This window comes from Babylonia areolata, chromosome 4 (genome assembly GCF_041734735.1).
Source record: "Babylonia areolata isolate BAREFJ2019XMU chromosome 4, ASM4173473v1, whole genome shotgun sequence".
NCBI classification, from domain to species: Eukaryota; Metazoa; Mollusca; class Gastropoda; order Neogastropoda; family Buccinidae; genus Babylonia; species Babylonia areolata.
Window position 1 is genome coordinate 10,815,090 of NC_134879.1, and position 16,476 is coordinate 10,831,565.

Here is a 16,476-nt window from a genome sequence, read left to right on the forward strand (position 1 = left end):
CATACATAAGTGTAGTCTCTAAACTACTTATGTTCCTACGCCAGAGACTTGCGGTGGCGTTCGAATGTAAAGCGGCCTAGCAGACGATACGAAGTTAAGGCGGGGATTCATGTGTTTATGTGGATATAGTAAATATCTTTTATGTGCCAAGTTACACGACAATACCACATGTTACATACTTGATTTATTTTAATGACTGTTTGTCTGTTAGTGGCTGTTTCTTGCCTTTTCTTCCATATGTGGTCTCCGACCACTGGAGACGTTTGCTTCTCAAAATTATTTGACAGAAGTGGAGTTTGGCCAAAGATAGTGTCTCAGTGTCATAAAGCAAAAGGATGTGAGATTTAACCTGTTCGTAGAATTTCTATTTATTGGTTCAGTTTGATCACATATTTTTGTTATAGTACTCTGTACATTAAATTGTGCATATGTATAGCATGGATATTCCAACTGTCAAAGAATAAATTTGTTTAGAGATTTAGATGTGAGAGGTGAAAATGGCAGCCTCCACGAGGAGCGTTTGGGGCTGCCCTTCTCGTCTGCTGTGTAAACTTGTGTTCAACTCGCGAAGTTATCCGCATTGCACTAGAAAGTTTCACATCATTTCATACTCGGAAGCATGCTTTCAGTGCAAAGATGCTCCTGTCGTTGCAGCCATAGGAAGATTAAATGTGACCTTTGCTGGCCAAATAGGCCGGCGTTTTCACGCTCATGCTCGTGTTGTCAGTTGTGAACAACCACCAGGGACGGTATTCAGTTCAGCTCAGTTCTCTCGACCGTCCTCCACTTCAGCTTTATTGAATAGATACGTGTTCCCAAACAAAAACAATTTCTGGAAGAAACGCACAGTGCGTTGTCGGATGCTATGTTTGCGAACGCCACCAGACCAAAGTGAAAGTGAAACTCAGTCTGTTTCAACACGACACAAAAACGGGTTTTCATCTGGTCACTCAAATATAAGCTCAAGTGAAGAAAAAACGCATGACAGAGCGACCTGCAGAAGCGAGGGGCCAGAAAAGGTATACTTTAACAAATCAAATATATATACATATATTATTGCCTTTTTGAGTTTCAAGGATGCATCTCAGTTCACATCAACTTTTTTTCTTTTTTTTTTTCTTTTTTTGATGGATGGATGGAAGCAGATGCCTGACCTATGCACAGACACAGTGTGCACAGGTCAGACCAGGAGAAAACATTATTGCCGTCCACTGTTGAAATCGACAGGACAAACATTTTAAAAACTCATTTGTATAAACGCTGGGAAGAATATTGCTTGCAATCAACCAGGTACAATCACTGGTTCAGGTTTAATGTTAACACTCAATTAAGGTGATACAGACTACTAAAAGAAACCAATGCAGATAACAATCCCATGGGCAGAGCAGTTGAGGAAGATCTACACTTGCATACATTTATAATATACCAGATACCACCATCACCCTTGTTTGAATTCACAACCTCAGCTTGCCACCAGCCATTTGAAATATGCAAGCACCCATCACAGGAAGGGACTGAAGACACATATAGCACAGCAGGCATGTATCAATGATAATCTTTTAGATTTAAAAAAAAACACCCTGGTCTCCACCAGGTACTGCAAAGACTGAAAACACAGATGACTAAGACTTTATGACTGTACAAAACACAAAATGTTATGCAGCTTTCATCCCACATGCTTATTCAGAAGATTCTCCTCAGACATTCTGCCATGTTAGAATACAAAAATTGCTTGTCTACAAAGAAAATAGAAAACTCAGTTACATCAACCAGGTGGTAATCAAATCCTACTCCTTACCCATTTTATCACATGTCATTGACACAAATGTCCAGTTTTAGTTCTAAACTGAATTGAATAAATTGGACAGAACTTGTTTTTTATGATGTAGTATGTACATTTCTGTTGAGTAGAGATAGAAATATATCTGTTAATGTTAGTACTCATCTTTCTGGCTTTCTGAATTATGATTTTTACTAGTACAGAAGTAGTCCCATGTTTGTTCTCCATGTCTTTTTTAAGTACTCCATTACTTGATGTACTGTAATAGATCACATTACTTCAGTAGTTCCTGCATTGGTAGTTCATGAGGAGATCATCATAATGGCTTCAGGTTACTCATTAGATTTAGGAAGCTTGCACCTACCTTTGATCACTGCCATAGCATTCTGTACTGATTGGTTTGATTCAGTCAACATGGTCTGCACCTGCATCATGATGGTAACTGCTTTGTAATTTTATTGATTTTCTTCCACAGAAAGAAAACATCAAAACCATTCCAAACCTGCTCACCACTTTGCGAATGGCTTCTGCTCCACTGCTTGGTTACTTGGTGGTTTGTGAAAGCTTTGGACCAGCACTTGGCATCTTCACATTTGCAGGCATCTCTGATATGGTTTGTTGGATTCCTGTTTTACCATTTAATTTTACAGTATTGTGAACTTTTTAAAGATAATGAAAAGTTTTTGAAGAAAAAAGATTATCTTGGAGTATGATTGTTAGAAGTGGAAAAAAAAAAGCCAGTGCTTTAATTGATGGGCGCAATATCTGAGTGATTACAGTGTTGGACTTTCAATCTGACTCTTAGGGTCCCACATTTTAATCTTGGTAACGGTACCTAATGGGTAAAGGGTGGAGATTTTTCCGATCTCCCGGGTCAGCATATGTGCAGACCTGCTAGTGCCTGAACCCCCATCATGTGTATATGCATGCAGAAGATCAAATATGTATATTAAGATCCTGTTATCAATGTCAGTGTTCTGTGGGTTATGGAAACAAGAACATACCCAGCATACACCCCCTCCCCTAAGGCTAATGTCTTTGCTTTTAGTTTTTACTCACTGAAAATAACCAACAGTTTTTAGCAGTAGATGAAAAAGACAACAACAACAACAAATTGAATGACCCCTTTTTCTTTACAGTAGGGGTGGAAGTTTAGATGTGACCTTCTTGCCTTTCAGACTGAAAAATTTATGTAAATATATATGCTTAAAAGCTGATCAGTGCAGTTTGTTGTTGTTGTTTAAAAACTCGTTTCACCCTACCAGTTCATCACAGTGGTGGTTTGACCTTCGTACTGAAAGTGTGGACATGGAGGAAAAGCTTGATAGACACAACTCTTGATAGACTGAGGGGTGATTTACTGACAATGTCTCAGTGCGGTCTGAGCATTTCAGGTGCTTTTTTTTCTTCTTTTTTTTTTGTGTGTGTGTGTAATTGTTATGCCTAGGAAGTCTTGTTTCACTACTTGGCAAGTGTTAATCCTGGCAAAAATATTTAGAATGATCATTGTAAACATTGATAGATGAGACAATATATGAGTGAGTAACACTCATTTTTTAATCATCTGAAAATCACTGCTATTGAGATAAAACCTCCCCCAAGTGGGCAAGAGTGCACAGGCTGCAATTCTGACAGTGATGAAAGGACTTAGCATTCATGAATTTGCCTTGATTATGTTATTCTTGACAAGAATTAATCCATTTGTACAAACACAAGCTCTGAAAAACTGTCTCCTTATTTTCAGCTGGATGGATACATTGCCCGGAACTTTCCAAATCAGACTTCAGCTTTAGGATCTGCATTAGATCCTTTGGCTGACAAACTCCTGGTGACAATTCTGACAGTCAGTTTGACATCTGTTGGACTTATTCCTCGTAAGTTAAAACATGCAGCAAGAGCAACACATTTTGCAGCTGTATTTCAGTATAATTGTAACTGTGCTTGAGCATAAGAACAAGTTTGGGAGTGTGTTTTTATGCACATTTTATTTCATTTTCTGTTTAATGTCTTTGAGGTAGATTTGTATACATGTGTACTCTGGTATTGTCAATGTTTTCCTGTTTTTTTGTGGGTTTTTTTCTATTAGCATATGTTTAACTTTTAAGATATTTATGGCTGTCTGTGAGTATGTGTCTTTTGATCATGTCATTATGACAATTGTAAAATTTCCAGTTAAGATAGGTGTTATTTGTATGATCTTGAGTACTTGTAAAGCAAAAAATTAAAACACTCCCTGTCAGATGTTATTTTCTGCAAAAATATGAATTCTGTAATACAAACTGACAAACACATCTGTCTTGGAAAGAGGTATTACAACTTACTTAGTTTCAGCATACATTAATTGTAATGTTAATTAATTTTTACTGCTGATTTTCTGTTTATTTCTAACATCACCTTGCTTTAGAACAGGAAATGGTGATGTTAAGCATTTGAAAAAAAATGCTTTCATTCAAACCAAAAACAAAAAAAAAGTTTTTCAGATGTTCATCTTGACAGACAATTGACTCCTAAGCAATCCTACATTTTAAAAATATTCTTTGTATTCTTTGTTGTACATGTTTCATTACTGAACAGTCCTGTTCTGGGATGTCTGTGTACCTGTGCATTGTTTGTAAGCAAAGTTGAGGTCAGTGGGTGTATTTCTTTGTGAGAAGTTTGTGTTCGTTGCTGGTTTTGATTAGTTCACTACACAGTCAGTCACACTGGTAATACTGCATCACAGTGTTAGCTATATCAGCTTCAGACACTAGCAGAACTTTTCACCAAGTCCAGAAACACTACTTTTCTTTGTTGCAAGGAAGTTTGAATATCAATGCATACCCCCCCCCCCACCCCCCCCCCTCTCTCTCTTTGTCTCTCTGTCTGTCTCACAGTTGGATTACCCACTCACTCTTCTCCATCCCTCTTCCCCCATCCTTCTTCCCCTTCCAGATGTGCATGTATGTCTATGGCCGAAACATATTAAACCATCTGAATCTGAATCTCTCTCTCTCTCTCTCTCTCTCTCTCTCTCTCTCTCTCATTTGTCTGCTTACTGACATTTTTTTTCAGCTTACTGATCCAATCATATTCTTTTTTTCCCTTGCAGTGCCCCTCACCGGTTTGATCGTTTTCCGTGATGTCTCCTTGATAGCAGGTGGTTTCTACATTAGATACAAGTCACTGCCTCCACCGGTGAGTTGACAAAAGTGTAATATGTGTGTGTGTGTGTGTTTGGTCAGTTACTGAGCCAGCAGTAGTCATTATGATGTGATATACTCTAAGACAACAGTTACATATGTATTATTATTAATGAGCATAATTACAACATATTGGTGTACATTTATACATGTGTATGTGTCACTATATTTTATACTAAATGGCTGCCACTCTCATATTAAGCTAATAACTCATTTATGTGAGTTTTTATTCCATGTATATGAAGATTTCACCCAGCCAGTAAACATTTTGGGCAGCCATACTTTAATGAACAGATCATGTTAGATTTTTCATGATTGTTTTGGTATTCTCCATGTGTACACAAACAGAGTAACCCCTGAGTGAACGCCTACTGACTGCTGATTTTGCATACAGTTCTTCCAGCATATAAGGTAGCTGGGGAGATAAAGTTTCTTTAGGGGCAGTTAACTCCCTCCAACAATGAATATATGAATATCTACCTTATCTATCTATCCATCCATCTACATTACAATCTGTATTTTGATTTCATTGAAAATAAAAATCCACTGCAGCTCCTCATTTGTGTGATTCAACTTTTCTGAAGGACTGTTTCACCTTTTTCTGTTTTTCTTGACTTTGTTGTGAATGCATCTTACTGTGTTTTCAGATCACCATGTCTCGTTACTTTGATATTTCCCATGCAACAGTCAGTTTGGCACCAACATTCATCAGCAAGGTAGGACTTGGTTATTTACTGTGGAAAGGGCGGAAGGAATGCACATTTGCATTGATGCATTTGAGCTTTTCAGATGCACTGGCATTTATTTGTGTTACAAAATGTCCACAAAAGACATTTTAGTTGGGTTTATATTCTGTGAAGTTATCTAGTGGCTGTTGATAATGAGGTTAATCAACTTAATGTCTTAATATAAGCATAAGAAGAAATGGAGAAAAATGAATTCACTTGGCACTTCCATGTGAAAATCAAGCAAAATCACCATTTTCATGTCTACAGAGACTAGTAAATAGATTGACATTTTTCAACAAGCATAAGAATCTCAGCAGTCTGAGGGTACCGATAGCTACTGCTTGCCAAAGGAATGTGATCAACAGAGTGTATGTGTGTATATAAGCAGTTACGTGAAAAATCCTCAGCAAAAGATTAAAATAATTATCCACTTCTCCAGGGTTGATCTGTTTTGGGGGAAAAAATTCAGTGGATTTATTTATTTTCTTTTTCTTTTTTTAAGGCAAGGTCTTCAAACGTCAAGAGTTTCCATTTATTCTGAACGGTAATGGCAACCCTTATGTTTCAGGTGAACACTGGACTGCAGCTGTCTTTGGTAGCCTTTTCCTTGGCAGCTCCTGTGTTTGGCTTTGTGGATCATGTCCTTTTGCAAGTATTATGGTAAGCAGTTTTGCACTTGTAAAAGATTGATCCAGTGGTTGCAGTTAGGTTGATTACCTAATATGTTAGTCTCTTGGGGGCTGTATACAGGATTCACAGTGTCTGTCTGTACGAGACCACTATGCATGTTCATATTTCTTAACTGATTTGGCACAATGGTCAGTGCAATGACTGCTCTTTAGTGACCAATTTTCGAGTGGGTTTGTTGCTTCAGTCAAGGAACTACAGCAAACTGGAATGTTGAATCAGTGAGCAGTTGATAACACTGATGAAGCAAACATTGACTGTACTGGCAGTGGGTTAAAGTCATGCAGCTGAAAGAAGAGAAGAAAAAAAGAAGAAAAAGTGGTGATTGCAGCATCAAAATCTGAATGCAGACTTTTTTCTGTGTTATGCATTTTATTTGGGGTCAGTTTCAGAGAGCGAGGGAACCAAGGCCTTTTCTTCTCTACTTAGTAACAGAAGTAGTTTGTAAAACAAAGTGGTTTGTTGATTAATTGGCTTTGACACATCATTTCTTCCACTCATTTTAGATTGTGCAGAAATTCCAATGTTTTGTGAAAGACGGAAGAGAAAAGGCAGTGTGTGCGAAAAGGGAGGAAGCATGTCATGATTCAGTTGGATCAGTCCTTTTTGGGGGGAAGAGTGAAGGGTTGTCTTTTGATTTGTATTTTGGTTTATTTATGTTTTGTTTTTTACCCCCAAAACAGAGTATGGCTGCCTACATTGTGGGGTAAAAACGGTCATACTCGTAAAATCCCATTCATGTACATACATGTGAACATGAGTTGCAGCCTACAAGCAAAGAAGAAATTTTGTTTTTTGCACAAGTCATGTACATGTATGCATCCTACTTAATGTGTGTTTTTGTGAAGGGTGTGAAGCATTTTTCGACCACTGTTAGGCCGGTACTTTTCATATTTTCAGATTTTCCATCCACCGTTCACCAATCTGGTTGGGTTTTGGAATAGATATTTAATGTTTTAGGGTAGTAAGACCCAATATCAGGTTTGTAGAAAATGTCCAAAACCAATAGAAGTAATACTGTTATAATAAAAGTGCATTAGTTCATACCTGTTGCAAAATGTACTCTGAAAAATCTTGAGGCCAAGCTTTTGGATTGTATATACAGCCATGCTGTGGTGAAAAGGACGGTTCATAATATTTGAAACACAGTGTTTCATTTTGTTTTGTTATTGACATGTGTTGATAAACTTTGAAGTGCAGGAACACCAATATTTGATGCTGGAATAAGCTGGTAGATAATAGAATGTTAATGCAGTGTCTAACTTTGGCATCTGTTCTTTTGTTTCTTTTGTTTTGTTTTTTGTGTGTTGGTTTTGTTTTAATTTGCAGAACAAAAAAACAAAAAAAGAGGGGGAAACAGGTTTTTCCTTTGTGATGTTTATGAAAAGAGGGTTTGTTTTTTTCCAGGTGATGTTAATGATTTGGTGAATATGGTTTATAATAAAACAGGGTCCCTTATTTGTTGCAGGTGGACAACAGGTGCCACAACGTTTTTGTCTGGAGCCGATTACTTGTGGTCTTGGAAGAAGTATGTGACGCTCCTGGAAAAAGACCAGAAAGAACTGTAGAGAAAGTGTACAGTGTTTAGTGTGAATGTTTGAGAGGAGGAAGGCAGTTGGGAGTGTTGTGTGCTTTGAAATCATGCAAGTCTGGTCATGCATTTGGACAAAAAACAGAGACTGAATGTTTATCTTTGCATATATTTACATGTACAGAAGTGTTATTGTACAGTTGTGTGCCATATAGAAATGCTTGTATGTTTGGTAATATGTTGCGTGTGTTGTGTAAAAGAAAGAGAACTTTGATCAAGATGATCTTTTTACCACATAGAAAATCTGTGAAGCTGTGTTTGAATAATGTTTGGTGATCATCACACAAGGAATGAGTCAAGGAATTTTCCTAGAGATGAGGAATGGCTATGGCTCAATTCAGTGTTAACAGTTCATTCACTACATTGTTTTTGTTTTGAAGTGGTTGATTGATTGTTGATTTGTGGGGTATTGTTTTTCTATTTGACAAACTGGGTGAGTGAAGCTTCAGTTGCAGAGATATTACTGATGCTATTTTGGAGTGTTGGAGTGATTTGCTAACCTATAGAAATGTATGTTATTCATACAAAATCAATGTTTCCATGCATACACACATATGCACAAGCATGCACTTTCCCTCTCTCTCTCTCTGTGCCTCTCTCAGTGCTATGTATGTATGTATACCTGTTCTTGCCTACCTGTTTTCCACATTATTGTCTAAACTTATATGTCATTTTGATGATGTCATTATCATCTGCATTTGTTGGCTGCCACTTTCAAATTCACTTAACTCTACGGGAGATTTATCTTTTACAGTATGGGACCCTTTTTTCATGACTGTTCAGGCAGCTGTCGTCTGTTTTCAAGGGCAATGCATGCTGGATATGTTTGAGTTCACATATTCTTCCAAATGATGACATGGATTATAGTATCTTTAACCTTCACCGTACTTTGTGGGTCTGACAGACCCATTTTTGCCTTAAAAAATGCCTTTAAAATATATTTGGTGTCCGATTAATTTGAAATTTCATGACTTTTGTTGTCACAACATATGCATCATTTTAGTAAATTAATGTACACTTTAACTGATTAGTTAATCAGTTACGTAATTGTGAAAATTTTTACCTGCATTCCTACGTTGTGGGTCTTACAGACCCATACTCCCCAAAGAAGAGAAAACACTAAGTACCCTTATTCGTAATTCGTGGGTCTCTCAGACCCATACTCGCAAAAGAAGGGAACAAACCAATAATCCCTTTGTACTACGTGGAACGAAGTGATTGTGCGTACATGACTGATGACACATAGGCTACCTCACTGCTTCTGTAGTTGGCTGGCACATCGCATCCGGCTCTCACGGAGAACACAACAGTACAGCAGGCTACCGGTGTCATTGCCTCAGGCAAGTCATATTTTGATGATTATCAAGTTTATTAATTGCCATCAAGTTAGCTTGCCATCTGTTCGATACTTTAGGTCGATTCCAACATCGCCATCTCTGAAGGCATCAGTAAGCATTGCAGAGAACATGAGGCTGAACAGCGTTGGAGCCAGGACGCAGCCTTGCTTGACACCATTTGTGACAGCAAAAGGAGCAGATGTTTCGCCATTGTCCTGGACTCGAGCCTGCATGCCTGCATGGAATTGGCTGACCAAGGAAATAAATTTCCGAGGGCATCCGTACTTTTTTTTTTTGTTTGTTTTTTTGTTTTGCTGCCCCATCATCTGCGCCGTTTCAGTGGCATTACTCCCACGCCGCTCATTTAGATTCCCCCATACACGGCCACACCCGGGTTCATCCGTCGCAGTCCCAGCGTCGGCAGTCCACAGGGAACCATCGATGTTAGGTCGCCTGGAGGCCACACACCAGAGGAGACCCTGCACTGCTGCTGAGTCACTTCAGTGGTGTTCAGTGGTGCCTGTTCTGTTTTAACGTACTTAGGACACCACCTACTAAGCCCCCTACTAACGACAATAATGGCTTAGTCGCGGAGCCAGACTGAGCGAGCGTCTCTCCCAGAGTGGAGACCGCCACCACGTCTTTCAAACAACAGCCCCCCCATGAATCTGCCGACACTGACGACATTGACAGGACTCACCCAAAGCACGGAAGTGGAGGGGTATCGAAACTGAGGTCACCATGAGAGCAGGGCATGAAAGGTCACAGACTTTGAGACTATTTTGTTTATATTGATGACGATGAAGGGGGAGGAGGATGACGATGATGATGACGATGTTGCTATGGAGGTCCATTTTGGTTTGGGACTGCGTGACAAGGCTGTACTCTACGCTTCCTGTCATAATGATATCCCGGCGTTAACCAGGCCCGAGAGATACAGACACTTGCAGTGTTGGTCAGGTAATTAGAGCAACACACCCAAAGACGCATCCTTGAAGTGGATGACACTCGACTGTGTGGTCCCAGTCTCCCCATTTAAGCCCACAGCACACTCAACTCTGGGTAGGAGCCGGCCACGGGCCGAAAAACCCACCTCCGCTGGGATTCGAACCCGCGTCCTCCCAGCCGTCAGTCCGCGACGCTAACCACTTCGCCACGGCGGCTGGTAGGGCATCCGTACTTGGCCATGATCTTCCACAGTCCCTCTCTACTCACGGTGTCGAAGGCCTTGGTGAGGTTGACATAGGTGGAGAACAGAGCAGCATTTTGCTCCTGACATTTCTCTTGCAGCTGCCTTGCAGCAAACACCATGTCGGTGGTTCCGCGCTCTTTCCGGAATCCACATTGGCTCTCAGGCAAATGACCTTGGTCAAGGTGTGCTGTGAGGCGGTTTAGTAGGATCCTGGCAAGTATCTTGCCTGCGATGGAGAGCAAGGAAATGCCCCGATGGTTATCACAGGCTTGCCGGTTCCCCTTTCGCTTGTACAAGTGAATGATAGATGCATCTTTGAAATCCTGGGGGATCATCTCTTCTTTCCACATGAGTGAGTACAGCTGATGGAGCTTCTCAGTCAGCACAGTGCCTCCATCGTTGTAGACCTCTGCTGGTATGGAGTCTGAGCCAGGTGCTTTGCCACTGGATAGCAGATGGATTGCTTTCTGGGTCTCAAGAGGTGTTGGCAGATCGTCCAGTGTTTCGTTGATGGGGACTTGTGGGAGACGGTCTATGGCTTCATCATTTATGAAGGAAGGGCGATTTAAGACACTGTTGAAGTGCTCAGCCCAGCGTTCGATAATTTTCTCCTCCTCGGTGATCAAGGTATTCCCATCTGCACTGAGGAGGGGGGATGATCCTGAGGATGTGGGGCCGTAGACTTCTTTTAAGGCATCATAGAACCTCTTCATATCGTGCCTGTCAGCATATCCCTGGATCTCATCAGCTTTGTCACTCAGCCACTTATCCTGCATCTGGCGTAACTTTTGCTGAACAGTCCTGCGGATGGCATCGTACGCATCCTTTTTTGATGTGGACTTTGGGTTGCTGAGGTAGGCTTGATGCAGACGGCGTTTCTCATCCAGAAGCTGCTTGATTTCATCACAGTTTTCATCAAACCAGTCTTTGTGCTTTCTGGTCATGGGTCCCAGGGTCTCTGAAGCTGTACTATAGATCAGCTCACGCAGGGTCCTCCAGTCAGACTCCACATTCTGGTTGTCCAGAGAGGCGGATTCCAGACGATCTTCCAGCAGCTCCACAAAGGACTGTTTGATGGTGATGTTTTTCAGCTTAGCGATGTTAAGCCGTTTTGGAGCCTTCTGGCCTTGGGGGCGTCTCTTGGGCTGGATTCGAATATTCAGCTTCGAGACTACAAGGCGATGGTCTGTCCAACACTCGGCGCCGCACATGGTCTTTGTTACACGTACATCTTGCCTATCCCTTTTCCTGACGATGACATATATATATATATGTGTGTGTGCGTGCGTGCGTGCGTGTGTGTGTGTGTGTGTGTGTGTGTGTACACCCGCACATTCCAATATTCCGTTGCTCCTACAGTACACATGCAAACACACACATACCTCATCCTCTACACACACACGAACACACACACACATGCGCGCGCGCACAGAGCTCTCCTGACGTGTATACTTACACGCTCGCGCACGCACACAAATACACACACACACACACAAATATATATATATATATATATATATATATATATATACAGAGGCTGCCACACATACACACACACACATATACAGAGGCTGCCACACACAGACACAGACATACAGAGGCTGCTATTGATTGGCCGGAAGAGGGGTGGGAAAAGATCTGATGACAGGAACGTGTTGCTCAGTCTATTGAAGTTGGAAAAGCCCACATTAATTTGTATGGGTCTGTCAGACCCACGATGTATGAATAGGGGGTAAGCTCTGGATTCCTTCTTTAGCGAGTGTGGGTCTGTGAGACCCACAAAATATGGATAAGTGGGAAAATAACCAAGTACAGTCAAGGTTAAAGTGCATATTTCATCTTCCACGTACATGTGGGCACATATGGTGGATTGAGGGTTGTAGCAGGTCATGAAATTTATGTCAGTCTGAGAGAGTAATCCTTGGACATCTCCATGCAGCATCATTTACATAATTTATGTGTATTTATGTACATGCCATAGATTTGTCACATCCATTAAACAAAAGGAAATCAGCAGTGCATCCTTATCAGCTGTCACAGTTCTCTCAGACCAGATCGGTTGTTCTCATCATTACAGATTTGTGTACATATTTTCAGTAAACAGGAAAATGATTTATATTAACAAGTTAAAAAAAATGTATTTGCATCTTTGTGTGTATGCCTACATGTACAGACATGTGTTCATATAACTTATCAATCACATGTGCGAAAATAAATACCAAATCCATCACTTAACTCTTTCTGGACGAAGGAATGCTCACGCATTCCTACACAAAACGTATTCGGTTTCGGACGAAGGAATGGAATAGCATTCTCTGAAAGTAAAATTCCATCATGCGCTGTACACGTGATTTTGTGATTAGCCAAGCAGAGTGCGCTATTCTGGATCACTCCACAATCGAACAGTATGATTGGTTAGTCTGGGATGTGTGGCCTGTCTTGCACACACGCTGACAAAGTCACTGACCGGTCGTCTGCTCGCGTGCCAGCCTGTAAGCAAAGCGGCCTCTTCTCAGAATGTTGTGAAGCGAACAAGGCAGTGACAGCAATGTTTTAGGGTTGCCGAAGTACTTGAAATGCTACAAACTGAAGGGTCAGACATTGAAGAGGTGGATGATGACGAAAAAGAAAGCGAATTTAATGCAGAAAGCGAGCATGGGTATGGTGATTCGGGGTGAAAAATTGGCAGTATTTTCTACATATGGCAAAACTGTAAAAATAAGATGAGAAATTTGATTTCTTTTATATGTAATAGCTCAACACGTAATAAACCAGTTCTGAAAGTTTCATTTTCTTACACAGTATTTTGTATTTTTTGTAATTTTTTTCCAAACCCTTACAAATGGGCCATCTGGGGAAAAGCAAGGAAGAAAACTTGTCGTCCTGAGTGAGTTAAGCAAAAGATGTGAGACAAAGAAATAAACTGGTGTGAGTGCACAGTGGCTAGGTGACTCTTGCTTTCAGTTTGAACCATGGACATCACAAACCCATGGGACAGAAGTCCAAGTTGAACGGTTTAGCTGTCATTCCCGTCTGTAGTTCTTATTTTGCTTCATGTATCACTGTGGTGTTTTTTTGAGTGTCCTTCCCTTTTTTGTCTTGTTAGCAGTCTGTGATATGCTTGTTAGACTGCTGTACTCTGATGATTACTTGAAATTTTCAGCACTTTGTTCTTTGTACAACACAATAGTAGGGTGGCGGGTGTAGCTGGAACACACATTTCAAGGTTTGACTCAAAGATTTTTATGCAGAGGATCAAAGTGTTGGTGTTGCACTTATATTTTCTAGAACATAATGCATTCAAATATTTTTGATTGAGTTTACCACTCCAGGATTTAAGAGAATGACTTTCAGGCTTTTGACCTGGGGGTCAAAGTGCCCCACAGTTTTTGAATTGTAAGGAACACTGTTGGATGGGCACCAGTTGGACATCCTGTTGTGTTGTTTGGAAGTGTGGCCTTTTCTTGTATATTACATTTACATACATAGTACTTTATAATTATTATCTCAGTAAGAGAAATTGATTAAGATAACAAATTGTTCAGTATTCTGCTTCCTTGATATGTTTTTGATTGATTTTTTTAGGTGATAAGTGTGATGGCTGGTGTACAAGACGTGCTGCTTTTTTTGTTTATTTTTGCTTTTTTGTTTTGTAATCTGAAAAAATGAGTAATAAACAAAGCACAGCCTAATGTCACTTGTCTTCAGCAGTGTCATTTGTTATTTTGGCTGTTGGTGTGTGCTCATTAGAGTGTGCTGCTGTCCCAGTAACTCCTTCAATACTCAGAGGATTCTATTTGTTACCTCCCCCTTGGCTCCTGGTCCAAAGACCTGACCTGGAAGCACAGGAAGGGTTGTTTTCCAAGGATCCAACCCTGTAACTTTTGCTAGTTTTAGCCTTTAATCACATGGTGAACCTATCAAAGGACACACGGGGTATTTAGTTGGAGATGACAGTGCCACCTGCTGATCCATCCCATCATGCCAGACACAGCGCCTGTTTGGTCTGGAACTGATTACTCACTCTGGCAGTCCAGGCTTGTATCACAGCTAACTTCTACATTTTGTGGCAGCATTCAGGTGGACATCCCACTTCTTACCTGGAGGTGGCCTGGTCCTAGGTCTTCTTTTATGTGTTTTATGCCTAAGAAAAACTGTCACCTGGTTTGGCTGGGCTATTGGCAACAGTTTGAATGAGTATATAGACTGAATTAAATATGCATGGTGAATATTCTTTTTTTATTATTATATTATCACTTTGCTTTGCCTGCTTGAGGCACAATACTGATGATTGAGACAGTGAGCTTCTACTAGACTCATTGCATATGAATGGAAAGTACAGGTTTGTTTGGTTCATTAGTAAATGTGGCTCTGAAAGCCTGATGAGATGGGCCTTAGGAGCTGCTACTTTCAAAGTGTTTGTGCTCACTCATTTAGATTGAAAAAAAATGGGGAGGGGGGCATGTGATATTTTAGGAATGCATGAAATATAGTTTTAGAATTATGAAAAATGTATCTGCCATTATTTTTTTTCCAAAAGGCAAAATAAACTCCTAGATTTATGACACACATTAAAGTGTAATCTGTCAGTCACCAATGAAGAAATAAATATTTCCTTTAAATCTAGACAGAATAATGCCTTCTTATGGAATTGAGTGAATTTTCAAATTTCAGCCTTCAGGTATTGAAGAACAGGTGTTGCTGAAATTTACACCATAGACCTTACAGATCTGTAGGATGAAAAGTGATTGGGTGACCACTCATTTGTCATGTGTGTTAGTATATGAGCGTGTTTTTGACATATAATTAAGTATTAAGTTCATTTTCATTTCAAACTTACTGAAATGACAGTCAAGATTTTTTGTTGTAATGCTGTGCATGAAAAGCAAACTTGTAAATAAATCCTGTCTTCCAGAATCTGAGTTCTTTCATTATGTTCTTTGACACTTTACTGAACCTTGAAATTACCTTCACTCAGTCAGTTTGTTCCTCTCTGTTTAGTTTGTTCCTCTCTGTTTCTTATTCCCTCCCTGTTCTCTTTTATCTTTAGTTCTCTTTTGTTTCTAACTCAAAGTTTTTTTTTGTTTATGTTGTTGTTATTGTTTTAAGTTTAATTGGCATTTCTCCCTCACTGCTCATCCCAAGCCCCCACACCCACACCCCACCCCCACACACAGACACGCCTGGATTTGTCTTCAGCGGCCTCAGTGCCAGCAAACCACTGGGAACTATCGTTGTTGGTTTCCTGGAGGCTACACACCATTCAAGACCTTGCTCTGCAGCACAGTTACTTTGTAGGTGTTCAGCAGTGCTACCTTCAGCGCAAAACTCTTTACATAGCATATCCAGTGTTGGGAAATGGGGAGGAGAAAGTCAACATCATTGTGGTGGACTTTCAGAAGATCTTCCACAGCTTCAGGCTTTATCATTCTCAAGACGACACATGATATCACAGGCAAAACTTGAGTCTGAAATGAGAACTTTATGAAATATCAACAACCTGCTGCTGTTGACAGAGCAAGGGTTGGGTTCTGACCCAGTGAACTTGAGAGTTGAGTTCCCCAGGTTTCAGGTCTTAGCATACCGTTAGTTCCTCCTAAACATTTATCAATGACCTTCCTGGTCAGATAGATACTGGAGCCAGACTGCAGATGACACTATCTTTAAAAGTTCTATCATCTGACAGTGATCAGACCACTCTCCAAAAAGATCTTCAATATATAATTATGAGCTTTCACCCTGGCAAGTGTCAAATTCTCAAGAGCGACAAAAGTGAAGTGGATAATTATTCAAGATCAACGTTTATATCTGATTCACCATATCCCCAGACACATATGAGCCATGCATCAGTGTCATCTCAGCTAAAGCAAGCAGAAATCTGGGTTTTCTCATTTGGAACCCAGAAAATCAATGGGAAAGGGATAAAGGACATGGTTTACAAGGCATATGTCAGACCACTCTTTTTTTGTAATGCATGCATGG

The 16,476-nt window shown here is 40.3% G+C and overlaps 1 protein-coding gene across 1 annotated transcript; it reads left to right on the forward strand.

The window, feature by feature from the left end:
* Positions 1 to 106: 106 nt before the first annotated feature.
* Positions 107 to 8,835, forward strand: LOC143281564 (cardiolipin synthase (CMP-forming)-like). Its single transcript, XM_076586795.1, has 7 exons — positions 107 to 1,019; positions 2,256 to 2,393; positions 3,525 to 3,654; positions 4,869 to 4,954; positions 5,607 to 5,675; positions 6,256 to 6,347; positions 7,843 to 8,835. The coding sequence occupies exons 1-7, from the start codon at positions 498 to 500 to the stop codon at positions 7,940 to 7,942; spliced, it is 1,137 nt and encodes a 378-aa protein (XP_076442910.1). The 5' UTR covers positions 107 to 497; the 3' UTR covers positions 7,943 to 8,835.
* Positions 8,836 to 16,476: the final 7,641 nt, after the last annotated feature.